At 37.2% G+C, this 13,717-nt stretch overlaps 1 protein-coding gene across 3 annotated transcripts in view; it reads right to left on the reverse strand.

Annotated features, from left to right (window-relative positions):
- Nucleotides 1–719: 719 nt before the first annotated feature.
- CNOT6 (CCR4-NOT transcription complex subunit 6) overlaps nucleotides 720–13,717 on the reverse strand; it is a 31,002-nt gene continuing 18,004 nt past the window's right edge. For 2 of the 3 annotated variants that reach the window (XM_054287859.1, XM_054287860.1), the window contains exons 4-12: nucleotides 10,823–10,908; nucleotides 9,761–9,865; nucleotides 9,604–9,672; nucleotides 8,036–8,193; nucleotides 7,371–7,525; nucleotides 6,269–6,423; nucleotides 5,077–5,307; nucleotides 3,644–3,846; nucleotides 720–2,997 (exon numbers count right to left, since the gene is read on the reverse strand). In XM_054287859.1, coding sequence (XP_054143834.1) covers nucleotides 2,785–2,997; nucleotides 3,644–3,846; nucleotides 5,077–5,307; nucleotides 6,269–6,423; nucleotides 7,371–7,525; nucleotides 8,036–8,193; nucleotides 9,604–9,672; nucleotides 9,761–9,865; nucleotides 10,823–10,908 — 1,375 coding nt within the window. In that variant the 3' untranslated portion in view covers nucleotides 720–2,784. The remainder of the gene's footprint in view (nucleotides 2,998–3,643; nucleotides 3,847–5,076; nucleotides 5,308–6,268; nucleotides 6,424–7,370; nucleotides 7,526–8,035; nucleotides 8,194–9,603; nucleotides 9,673–9,760; nucleotides 9,866–10,822; nucleotides 10,909–13,717) is intronic. The other variant, XM_054287861.1, reaches the window with a different exon arrangement.

Genomic DNA, 13,717 nt, shown 5'->3' on the forward strand with positions numbered 1-13,717 from the left:
TCATGTTAAAAACTATGAAGCAAACATCTTGATTTTGTGAAGACACGGTTTATTGCCTTATTCTATGTTATAGCTGGAAATTGAGACTTTTGAGTTAGATTTGTTTGACACAAGAATGTATTTTCTTTGAGAGATTGTTTGACAAAGTTTATCTCAGCTCTGTTTTGGTGCCATCTGGTCTTTCCCTATTTTCAAAACATTTCTCCTTCCTTCCTTCAGCCCCTGAGTCACAGCTGCTGTCCAGTTAAAACCCAGTGAAGTCAAAGGAGTGTCTTCAATGGATTCAGAGGGTTTTCAATCAGGACCTGATGGACTACTATAAAAGCTGGAGGAAATGGTTATTCAAATGGACCCTTAGACCATAAGGTGACTAAGCAGGAACAGTTGTGTCTCCAAAAGCACAAGGGGCCGTATTTTCACATGCTGTCATAAATTCAAATATTTTTTTAAGACTAAGCAATAGAGGAGAACACATACTGGATAAAGCTCAAACCTTTAGAATCTAACAAGTGCACTCAAGCTCCAGCATCTATTAAAGTAAATTATCCCCCTCTAAAAAAATACAAAATGAGTAAGTGCTTCCCTTCCCCTTCTGTAAAGCTTTCTGGACTCCTTACACAATCCAGATATCAGAAAACAAAAATAGTTTGCTTAGTCTGACAAGCTAAATCGGCTCATCATTACTGGAAATTGTCATGATGTACATTACCAAGACATCATTAAGGAAACATGAGTAAAACACCTTTTATTCACACTTTACAAAAAAACCCCAAAAAACAAACAGAAAAAAAATAACACTACGCATTAAATCTACTACAGCAATACTACCAGCATTTCAATGTACTGATTATAAACTGGACATGTTTGGTGTTTTTACAACTAAAACCAAAACAAGATAACCCCAAGAGATCAGGTCCCAGACAAGGATTCAAGATCAAAATTTCTCATATTGAAATTTTAAAATGTACATTTTACACATCCGAACTGTTTGCAATTTTTCTTTGAGCTTAAAACAGAACGGTTTGAGCACACTTGTGTGCTGATACTTTTCAATAAAATTTTGAATCATTATTACCAATCAATTCTCTTATATATAAAAAAATTCACAATATTTAGAAAGTTTTCTCTTAATGCTCAGTGTCCTTTTGCTTCCCTGCCCGCAGCTGAAACAAAAGCTGTTTAAGACCAAGCTCTATCTCCATTATTAATTTTATTTTTTTACATTTATTATTCAAGTTGTATTAGTTTAAGGAGATGATGAATTCTCCCTTTTAGGATACAACTAGACAAGTTAAATTTGTAAGCTGTTATATACTTGGCTTCATGACACAAATGGCACTGAGGGTACACTATAACTTCGGTCTTGCTTGACACTTTAAAATAAGACTTGGTCACTTTAAAATATGATCTGAAGAATTGTCTTTGGGACCTGGTATTGAAGATGCATTTATTTTACACTGCTTCATTAATAGAAAATGTAGGGCTAGGTTTTATCTTCAAGGAATTATACTTTCAGAAACTGAGGAACACACAAATGAAAGAGAATCCACATGATAGTAGTTCTTAGTGGGAAAAACAGCACTGTGCAATGACACTGAAAGAAGCAGTGCATGGGCATTAGAAGCTAGAAACTGTGTACCCATAACCTGAACATGTTCCAAAGTGTGATATTCAATGCTTCACAAAGGAAAAAAGATGCCACAGCTTATACAAAAGTATCTTCATAAAATTTTCACAAGTGTTAACATTATTTAAAAAAATAAAAGAGGAAGCACAGGATCTCTCTGCATGCACAGGCAGTGCTAGTTGAGAACAAATTTAAGCAGGCACAGTGGAGATAGGACAAATATTTAAAACAGAAATGAAGAAGCTGTACACAAGTATCCTAGATTTTACTTCAAAAGTTAGAGATGAAAAAAATGTCTGACTGTGTACACATCAGCAATAACTTTCAATCCATACAGGTCTACTTATTTTCACTGCTCAGCTTATCTGTTCTGTGAGAACTCTATGCCTCTTTCTTTTTTTTATCAGAAATAGAATGTATTTTGTTATCTCTGTAAGATATTAATATTTTACAGGTTTGGATTTTGAAAGCCACGTTCTCAATTGAACATAAAAAGTAGTATAAAAGGGCTAACGAAACCCTAACAGTGCAAATCATTAGCAGAGAAAACCTGTGACAACCTCTTTTACACGCTGGCCTTTATAACACATGAAAACAGATAAAAATTTAGCCTTAGTTTACAATACAATCATTTTCCAAATCTGATTTTTCTTTTTTTTTTTTAAAGTACAAAATCTCATAAATCAGGTTTTCTGTTGTTCATATACAATCAATAAAGGCTAAATTCAAATTCTATATTTTACAAACAAGTCTGAAAAAGGAGGGAGTGAAGTACGGAGAATGTTCTGTGGATGTTCCTACTGGCCTCAAAAAAGTAGTGCTACAGATAACTGTGCAAAGAGAATACACTGTATAACAATTCCCTATTTCAAGGCATGAAAATGTCACGTTGGAGAAAAGAAACAGGAAGGTTAATTGTAATGTATTAAAGAAAGGTGCAAATGCACCAGTCGCTGTGGAACAGTATACAAAGTATATTGGGCTCAGAATTGTGTCTGTTGATAGCACCTGGCTTTTACTATGTCTTTAGCAAATAATTAGATTTAAGATTAAGATTATTAAGAAAAAAAATCCCTGTTGGCCATACCTCACTCCTCTATATTCAGATTTTACAATTGTACAAGTTAGATTGAGGTTGCCCTCTAAAATGTATTTGACTACCTCCTGCCAGGGAGATGGATTCCATTTACAGGAGGCAGGAAAGGCAGCAAAAGCTCCAGTTGTGCAAAAAGTGAGAAGTGGTCAGAAGGGATGAGTGGATGTGGACAACCACTTATATTGTTCTCTATTAACCAATGATGATCCAAAGGTCCAAGAATGCCAAGTATGTTTAGCTGAGGTTTAGAGTAGAAGATGTAATCAATAATACCCTAAAACAAGATGGAGAAAAGAAGATTATTGTTAGTATTTATTCTTGTCTCAAGTTATTATTCCAAACAAAAGGTGAGCTCAGTGTTACAAGTAATGAAATATCCCATTCCTTCTCTATAGCACAATTTAGGAGATTTCTTCTTCCTATATCCAGGGGGATGCTCAATATAGATTAGGAAAACAAAAGAAAAGGCCACCCTTTACCACTTCTGCTATGCTTTTGTGGGTTTCAATTTCCAACCTCCCAGAGAGCTTCAAATCACATTTCACTGATTTTTAAGAGAAAAAAAAACAATCTCTGTTTTCCCAACAGAGCGCTCAGACTTTTCCAGAAGCAACATGGATTATGTCCTTGCACTTGACAGCTTAAGTGCCCCTGTCATTTAGCTTGGAGTATCAAAACACAAACTCCTTCTGTTTACAGGGAAGGTTAAGAGCACCCCTGCAAAGCTGTTGCAAGTTATTAAAAAGAATAAGGTGGTTTCTAGGAGACTAAAGTGTTTGGCATTCTAGTTTGCTATGTTTTAAGTATAAACTTGGTGAACTTAGCTACACAGATTAGCTTATATAACAACTTCATAGAGCAAATCACATTAGTTACACTTGAAAATGGAAAACCTTTCCAAAATATAAGCAAGTCCTTACCTTGAAGTCAAATGTGTAATTTGTATAAGGCATTAGACCATTCTCATAGGCACTCTTCAACTTGAAACCATGTGTAATTCTTCCATTTGTTGTCCCATTTTTTCCATTACAGCTGAAGTTAGTAAGACTTTCATTGTATCTCAGTTCCTTAAAATCTTTGTGGTTTGTTTCCACTCCACCAGTGCTCAAGTACTCAACAACACCTGTGAGGAGACACATTACAAACAAGAAGTGTAGGCACCTAAAGTCAGACATGCAACTTTAGGCTTTATGTACCCAAAACCTTAACAATACACAGTACAGTCAACAGCAGTTCTTTTAAAATACTGCAGGGCAATGTGTATCAAGAGCAAATATCACCTAGAACAAAGTGACACACTTGGATTAGGAAAAAAGAGAAGATTAATAAGACATAGATTGGGAAGGAGAAGATGAAAAAAATCAGAAGTAAAATTCTATCAATGCTTGTTATTGGCTGCCTCTTCTTGTTTTTATGCTCAGGTTGTGCTGTTTAATGTTCTTCAGATGAAGTGTTGTAAAAAAGTTGACTTCTGAAACACTGCTTCAAAAGAAGTTAACTTTAAAGAGGCTGCAAAGCCAAATTGATTAGATTTGTGTCACAGAAAACAGTGGTTGTGCCTCTATTTCAGAACATCTGTGTTAAAAGTTTTGGAAGGTAAAAGAAGCAGTAAAGTTGTTTTGAAGACAACCAGACACATGAACTGGTCATTGCAATCACAACTAGTGATACTGATCTCCCTTGGATCAAAAAGAATCCCATTTCCATTACTGTTGAGCACTAACTGCTCCTTAAAACCCTAACAGATGATAAGGGTTGCCAAGATGGAGCCAGAAGGAAGGAGACCAGGAATGGAGATGGAGGATGGCTCCTGAGTACAGCACTTCAGCTGGGTACCTGAGCAAGCGAGATGGCAGCCACTGAATGTTCTTTCCTTGCACTTTATAAAATTGCCATCCAGTCAAGAAACAAAGTCCCATGCTAATAAAGAGCTCTGGAAAGGCCCCCTCTGAAGGGGATGTATTGAGTTTTTTAGAAGTTCTAAAACATGACAGAAAATTATTGTATGGTAGCAAATTTAAAGGTAAAATATCTTTTCACACTTAAAATTAAGGAAACAGAATTATCAGCAACACACTCATGTTTCCAGTTATTTTTGGAAGATGTTTTAAAATACAGGAACAAACAAGGAACAAAATCACAGTGGAAATGCTTCTGAAAGATCAGATACAACTTACTACAGCACAAGCAATAAGGCCACTCACAAATGAAACAGTTCTCTCTCCTCCTTCCCTTCCCTTAGAGCTTATATTATCAAACAATGATATTATCAAACAATGCATTCTCCAAACAGAAAAATTTAAAATTGCTACACACTTTTAACAGTCTAAAGAATAAGAAATAGAACTCTTACCAGAGTCTGGTAGAGAATTGAGATCTGCACACAGTACAAGTGGAATGGTTCCAAGCTCTCCCGAAACACCAGGCTTGAGACTACGAGAAGCTTTATCAATAATGTTCTTTACCTCAGACAGGAACATCATAGTCTGAACCAGCTTCACATCAGAATAATCTGGGTCCCAATGCATATGTGCATTAGCTACAAGAACTAGCTGCTTTTCCATCCCAAGATGTGGCTTTCCAGCTAAAATTTAAAATCAGTTATTCATTTAAAATCAGTCAGTGACCGAAAACACTATTACAAAAATTTAAACAAAATGTTTAAGGGGACAAAAAAATAAAATATCAGTATGAGTTCAAGAGGGTTAAAACTATTTGAATGAAGAGGGTCAGATAACTCCTCTTACATTTAACAAGTGTTTTAGTTGATAGAAAGCATTAGGAATGATATTTCACATTCAAAACCATTAACAGACTATCTTCCTACATGTAATGCTTTTGTATTCACTGAAAATTAACATAAGTAATGGATAATCCTAATTACAGGCAAATAATGTTTTTCTAAAAAATTCCAGCAGCTTTCCTCAGGCTATGATAGCAAACAGGCTCTGTTCATATCTTATTAGGCAGCAAGCTCTGAATTCTAAGTTATCCACACTCTGAGTTACCTCTCTTGCTGGAAGTGTTTCTTAAACGGCTTGTTTGCTACAATCTGAATTAATAAAATATCATTTGGATAAATATAACACAGGTTGAGTAGGTTCCCACTGTGATACTTATAAAGCCAATTTACATTTCCTAAATTAAGAATGACAGGGCAGAACAAACAGTTTGTTTAGGCATGACAGCAAAGAAAATAAGTTAAAATGATGGAGATACATGATCCAGAAACACACAACTAACACCACCTGATTCTGTGATACTTGTACACAGTTTTCAAAAAAAACCCAAAACCAAACAACAAAATCACTCAAGTTTTTATATCTTTTTTCCTTAAAAATAACAAGTGGGGGGAAAAACCCCCTCAGAATTTAAACAATAAGACTTTTCCCCAAAATCCTCTTTGGAAATAAATTTGTCTGAACATACAAACTGCAAAGACAAATTCATGTGCAGAACCTAGCTTCTCTTGTTTATTATAACAAGAGTAATTTTTTTATTTACAAAATACCATCTATTTAGAAAATAAATGAAATGGGACTTACATGACATTTCTATCAATTCCTTTCGCAGTTCTAACAGAACAGCGACTCCAATGTTATCTTTTGTCATAACTCTGTTCAGCATAGCCTCTGAACCTTCTGAGTTTGCCATTGCTAGTTGATTGAACTCAACAGTATGCTTTTGGACCAAAGTAAATCTGAAAGAAAAACATCATATGTAATTGTTTTCAGCAGCCAGATACAGTTGGAAATGTTATCAGTAATTCCCCTTTTAATTAAAGCTCAAACACATTTATGATGTGAAAATCTCAGTCAGTCACATAATTTCATAAAATCCTAAATTGAAATCAAGTGATACAGTTTTCACAGCAATTTTCATGTAGTTTATAGTACCTTGGTTACAATTAAAATATTTTGTTGATAGTGAGAGAGGTATTTTAGAAAAGTCAGGCTTGTTTCTAACTCTGCATTTGTTCCTAGTTCAAATATGTAGAATTGACAGAGAGGGAGTAAATAACTTTCCAAGCCACTAGGTTGCAAACCTGGTACCTACATTTACTTATGGATACAGAGGAATGGAAGCAGGAAGGGACATTATTACCATCACATCCAAAGCTGTACAGTGCAATATGACACAACCAGTAAGTGCTGCAGCTCTTAAATGATTAGGATTTTTTACAGAAATGTGCAGTGATCCCTTGTTGTTTGCTTTACCAAAGGCTAATGTATCAAAAAGTCAATGTCATCTGAGGCCTTATTTCTGCAATTTGGGGGATTACAAATTCCTTTACTCAAAACCACAAAAGGCAAGAAAATCTGCTTCATTTTTTCATTATTTCCTTAATTTTCTATTATTACACTCAACAAGTGAAGGATAATTCAGTGAACTCCCAACCAGCACTGCTCAAACAGAATGAAATGTCATTCAACTCAATATTTCAAGGTTAAATTTTTATTGCTAGTTCCACACAGAATGATCTCTGTCATATAAACCAGTCTTTCCAGGGGTAGGAATGGTTTTTATCAAAACCCTGCCTGGCTACAAAACAACAGTTAAAGCCCAACTGTGACTTGTAAGACCCACCTGAAAAATTATGTAAAAGAGCAAGAGACAACAGAAGGCTTAGCAAACCACATCACTTACTTTTCTGTTTTGAAAAATATTGCACAACCATCAACATGTTTTCTTTCCTGTTCTGACATTGTCCTAGCTCTAGATTTTGGACTGAAGAATCCATTATAGCCACGTTCTTTCAATTCTACCAGGAAAAAACTGTAGTACTGCTCCGTTTCAACCTCCTGTAAAGTTAAGGCAGCACAGCATGAACGTACTATTAGCAAAATATAGAAGACAGATATTATTTAGACTCTTCAGAAGTGTAAATCACTTTCAAATTAGATTTAAGGGGGAAAAAAAATCTAAAAATTAAGTACATCAGAGAATGCAAATTCAAGAGCAATATCCTTATTTTAAGAAAATATAAATGAATTTCTGTAATCCCTGGAGTTATGATTATCTCAAGCCTCTTACTTGAAAATGTGTCAATTACAGCCCCACATACACACACAGGCACAAAGCCACCCCCACCAACACTGCTTTGATCAGGGGCTGCTGGTTCCCATTCCAACTGCGGGGGCTGAGAGCCTTCTTTTGATGTCAAGCAACAAATAATGCTCTAAACATCACTTCTTTTTCTTTTGTTTGCAGAAGGTTTTGAAAACAGACCGTTTACTAAAAATACACTTGATGTGAAGAAACCAGCGCACGGGAATAGAAAAGGAAAAGAAAGAATGGTGAATTTTTTTTACCTGCAGACTTATGATGTCAGCATTGCAGCTCAGTATTTCCTGCATAATGGCTTTTTTTCTGTATTCCCAGTTCAAGGCCCAGGATGGACAATAGCCATACAGCTGCCGGGTGGCATACTTGTCACAGAGGACGTTGTAACACATGACAGAGAACAAGGCTGCAGAACAATAATTTTACTTACACACTGATAGATTTAAAAAAAAAAAATACAATTGTGTTCTTGACTTTTGTCTTCTGCAAATTTATCAATTCACGCTTCATTTGTTTCAACCAAAACACAGCATGTGTATCAGTGCTAAAAACATTGTTAGTTCTTCTAGGGAGACAAATTACATGTTTGGACTTATGGCAGCTGTCTTCTAGCATTTAATTAGGAAACAAACACCCCCCCTTTATATGGTTAACACAGTGAAGAACAGAAAAATGTGTTTTATGCTAAGCGGTGCTGTACTGTGAAAAACCCAAAACAAAGTAAGTGTATTTGAACACTTGTATCTGCCAGCTACACAAAGGTCAGCAAGTCTACAATTAGAGTCTCTAAAATCTACCTTAATTATTGCCACCACAAATTGTAATAGGTCCATAGCAGAGTGAGGATCCTTTCACACAAAGGAAAAGTGCAGGCAAATTAGCCCCTCAAATAATTCCACCTCAAAAAGCCAGTCAGGCATAGGACAAGAAATATCTCCTCTCTGTGTTAATTTGAAACAGGAGCAATAATGAGACAGGCTGGGGCAATTTGACAGGTAATCCAGCAGCACGGATTTGGGGGGTTGTTTTGTTGGGTTTTATAGGTTGGTTTGTTTTCAAAAAGCACTTAAAGAATTTGTAGTACAACAATGAGATACTTGGAAGCTCCTCTCAAATGTAGAAAAAAGAAACAAGACCACTGTTTGAAGATATAGAGAATTGAAGAAAAGAATCTTGGTCTGACTGGGGTCAAAGTCTAGCATTTTGAAAACAAATAAATAGGTGACAGCAAAACAGAAATTGCATTAACATTGTGATCTTTGAAGTAATCACCTTAAAAATGGGAGAATTATCAGTCCTGAAAGAGAAGACACTGCAATAATTGAGAAATACACTAAGATTTTTAGTGTGTGGCTAAACGGAAAAGACTGTGTTTAAAACACAATTTATGCAGGGAAAAAAAACAGCAAAGAATTAAACATGACCTGGATCCCAACAACAAGAAAAATGCTGAATCAAGGATGATACCCTGGTTACTTAATTGTACATTTTTTGGAAATCATGCTCAAATGCTTCAATTTTTTTATTCTTCAACAAATGTTAAATTAAGCCTGTTATAATTCCACCATTTAACTAATTGTGGCCAACAGTTTCAATTCCTGTGAGGGGGACGTTAATTAAAAATAAATTACTTTAGAGTGAAAGATGGGTAAATCTGGAACAGGTGTTCCAACTGGGATAGAATGACTTCAGCTGGCTGGTCAGCACTGCAGAGATGATTGGTTAATTTAAGCATTAACTTCTTTTCCAGTAAAGATCAACAGCTTTTATTAAAAGGAAAATAGAAGAAATGAGAAATCTTGAAGTGTAACAGTACCTGTTGGTCTTGTACGGTCTGGTTCTTGCAACATAATCCAGGATCTTGGAGGTGGCTGTTCTGTCGAAACTATGGGAACATTTTAAAATAGAGATACAAGTGATAATCACATTTATTTAACACAGCAGAAAGAAATGTTTGAAGAATGATCACTTACTTCTTTTTGCAGTACCTGCCAAATTATCAAGCAAATAGTTCAGTAGCCGTCGTGTCCCATCTGGTTCCTGATACAGGTTCAGAATATCCTGTGTAAGTGGGTTTCCTACAAACCAATTCACAGGAATATTGAATAAAATACACAGAACTATTGCAGACTTGCATATCAGTGTTGAAAGCTGACATCTTGGAGACAAGATCTACTATGAACTACTTCAGGATTACAGATCTCAGGTCTTCAGTCCCACAAAACTCTGGATGTGTGGACAGCCCTAGTGAAGTTTAACAACATTCCCTGCTGATTCTGCTGTGGGACTGGGCATCCCAAAGGTGGTTGGACTAAGAAAGAACTTGTGGTACAACAGGCAGAGCTGATGAGCACAAACACAGGAGCCACCTCTGCTCAGTGTGAAACATCCCCCAGCAGCTGATCCGACAGTCAGACCTCAGCAGAGACTCTGCCATCTGCCAAACATAAGCAGATTGCAGAAGCTGTCATGGACAGCACACACTGCAAGTGCCCAGTTCTAAGGGGGAGATAAACAGACTTTTGAAACTTAAGAGTGTATAGACATATTATATCTCTCAGTGCTTCTGATTTTGGGACTCAAAATTCCGCAAGGTCAGCAATTTTATAGCTAGACTCCATAAAGTTCAGAGGAGAGGGGGGGAAAAAGGAAAGGCCTTAAATTGCTGCTTGCATGAACAGCACAGAACCCTGCAGCTGTACAAAGGATGTTCCCTTTCTGGCTGGAGATGTACCACAGTTAACCACAGACTATTTCTCAGTTAAAGCAGAATTGCATTCAACCCCCATGTAAGCAACAGAAAGCTTCTGCACAGTCTGCAAAAAGAAAAGGAAACCTCTTTCTATGGGCACTGCTCTGCCAAACCTACTATTTTTCTAAATAATCCCTAAGTAACAGTATTTATAAATGTGGAGTGAGCAGCTACATCTGGATTGCTAATCAGTAACATTTTCTGTACTAGCAGACTACAGCCATTACAGCTCAGCAGCAGTATCACTAAAGAAGCAGAGACACCAAGAAAAAAACAGCAGTACCTTTCAGACCCAAAGTCTGTAACTGGAACAGTTTTCCCAGCTCAAAAGGTAAAACTCGTAACAGGTTGTTATTTAAATGTAGTTCCCTGTAGACAGAGCAAGAATCATATGGGTCTGAAAACAGAGCAACGTTTATCTGCAGCAGTACAAAAATTGAACTAGAAGAGAATCAATATAGTAGCAAACCACAATATTGAAAAATTCAGAGACTAAACAGCAATTGTTAGGGAAATCCTGCTGTACTCAGACACATACACCAGACAAAACACATTATGTTGAAGCACAGAGGAAAGGATCTGTTTGGAGAGTTTATCTTAAACAGTCCGACATTTTGTGAACATTAGCAATAATTAAACACTTTAGTAGCTACAAGTGATGATGCAGTAACAGCTCAGACAAATCAGACCATGAAACAGGTCAGCTGTGATTAAGAAATAAAGGGAAATTACATCCCTGAAATCAAATTAAAAATCCAAGATCACGGCAGTATGATTACAGTGATGGCATTACCATAGTTATTTATTACATAGGCATTTTAGTACCATAGTCATTTACAGTGGTAATTTTCTGTTGGTTTGGGTTCATAATTTCAGTGGTAAGACAAAATATGTGCTTTGAAACTCACAAAAACAATATACAGACAGGAGCAGAATTCATATTCTGAATTCTGATATGACAACAAACTGGGCAGAAAAAATAAACTTTTCACTGTCCTAAATGGATCCCCACTAATCAGTGATTGATTCTATTTCATAGAATCAATCAATATAAAGTTGCTGCTCAAAAGTGTTCAGAACTTGGTATCTAGAGACTTGACAAGTATTTCTGGGCAACAAAAAGGAAACCTGGAAGCAGGAGTTAATTTAACTCGTGTTGATTTCTCCAGAACAGCATTGGAGGGTTTCAGTGTCTTCCTTGTCCTAAGCAGCCCAGAGCTGACCCCAGGATTTGACTGCAGTGTCAGCACAGGGGACAGTCACTGCCCTGGTCTTGCTGCCACACTATTGCTGATCCAGGCCAGGTGCCATCAGCTTTCTCAGCCCCCTGGGCACACCTGGCTCATGTTCAGCTGCTGCTGACACCCCCACCAGGGAGCCTCCCAGAGCCTGCTCCCCCAGACCGGAGCACTGCTGGGTTATGACCCAAGTGCAGGAGCCAGCACTCCCCTGAGTGAACTCACAGCACTGAGCCCACGGTCCCAGCCTGTCCAGATCCCTCTGTGAGCCTTCCTGCCCTCCAGCTGATCAACCCTTCCACCCAGCTCTGTGTCATCTGCAAATGTACTGGGGGTGCACTCAAGCTCTTTCAAGCATATCAAGAGGATCTGTTTTACAGCCGAGCTTTCCAAGATAACATGTTACACTGTTTATTTTTCTCTCCTTTTTCTGCAAAGATCAGAAATCCTACTGCTCTGACATCTCTTTTTTCAACTACTTGCAGCAAAAAGGGAGATGAAAGGAGTCTTGGGAGAGCTCTACAGTACAGACCAAACCCAGAGCTCCAGGTGTGGGAGCTGGGGGAGCTGTTATCAGCTCTCAGTGTTGAGAGCACAAATGATTTCTGTGGCTTGGGATATCAACAATGCCCATGGCTGAATTACCATTAGTCTGAACAACTTCCCAGAATCCAGGGGAAGAGTCTGCAGCAACACCAGCCTGGAACACAAAACCTTGGCCCAGCTGGGACCTGCAATGTGCTCTCACATATAGGATGTGCTTTTGAGCTTTTCTTCACTTACACTACAGTAAAAAAAACCATGGAGCAGCTGTAATTACTGAGGAGCACAGTGCACATGCACAACTAGAGATTTGGGCTCAAGTGCTGTGTTGTGGTCATAAATAGAAAACTTATGTGATCCTAGACCTTAGCCACACATTTCACATTTACAAGATTTACCCTCATCTGCTCAGAAGAAACTTAGGACTTTCAAGAGCTGAAGCTTCATAGAATCAGCCAGAATAAATCAGAAGTGGTGTTGGGAAGAATGCATAATGACTTGACATTACTGATGACTCTGCACTGCTAAGCTAGCTCCATGTCACAAGTGTTACATTTACAAAAATGTTTTAAAAAGAAAAAGACTGAAAGGAGGCTAATTAAGTACAAAGATGAATTTGAGACTATTCCAGTAAATCTAGGGCTGCTACTTCACAATATCCAAGGAGTTGAATAAACAAGGGAAGAAACCTGTAACTAATAACTGCTTTTAATTGAAATAGTAATGCAAAGAACTAGAGCTTAGAACAGACTCCTCTCCAGTTGAAAGCAACTATACAACATGCTACAAAACAGAGCTGCCAATTATACTTCAAAAAGCAAGGTCCCTTTGCTCAGCCTCCAAGGTTGAGGCTTGAACTGCTCTGGAATTTGAGCTTTTAGCACCAATTTAATCAGCTAGTTTAATCCTCTCCAACAGAGCAGACTTTTCTAAAGGGGAGGAAAATGCAATGACAGATATTTCTATGTGCAAACTTGTTTTGCTTCCAATTTCATGAAAGCTGTGCTGGCAGTCCATTGCTCTATCATTCCTTTACTTCTAATAACATTCTTGTTATTTTCAGACTGCATTTTCTGGACTTGAGAAAGCTGTTCAGAAGTATCTTCAAAATTAAAAGCAATGAAGGCAATTACTGGCAACTGTCTAATAAACCAAAGATAAGGCTCTTCCTTTGGGTCAAGGGCAAAAGACTGTTGCCTGTAAATATTTACTCTTACATAAATAATTTATATATTTATGTAACAGTGTTTTTACAAAGTAAAATGCTGCAGCCTTAAGTGCAATCTAAATAGGCACCATTATTCACATTTCACTTCCAGGCTAACTTTGTACATCTTGGCATTGCAAAACTGAAGGGAAAAAAACCTGAAAAGCTGTGATTACAACATTTTTTTTTC

Source organism: Melozone crissalis, unplaced genomic scaffold, assembly GCF_028551555.1.
Source record: "Melozone crissalis strain CALT ecotype California unplaced genomic scaffold, PUWL_Pcris_2 ptg000061l_1, whole genome shotgun sequence".
NCBI lineage: Eukaryota > Metazoa > Chordata > Aves > Passeriformes > Passerellidae > Melozone > Melozone crissalis.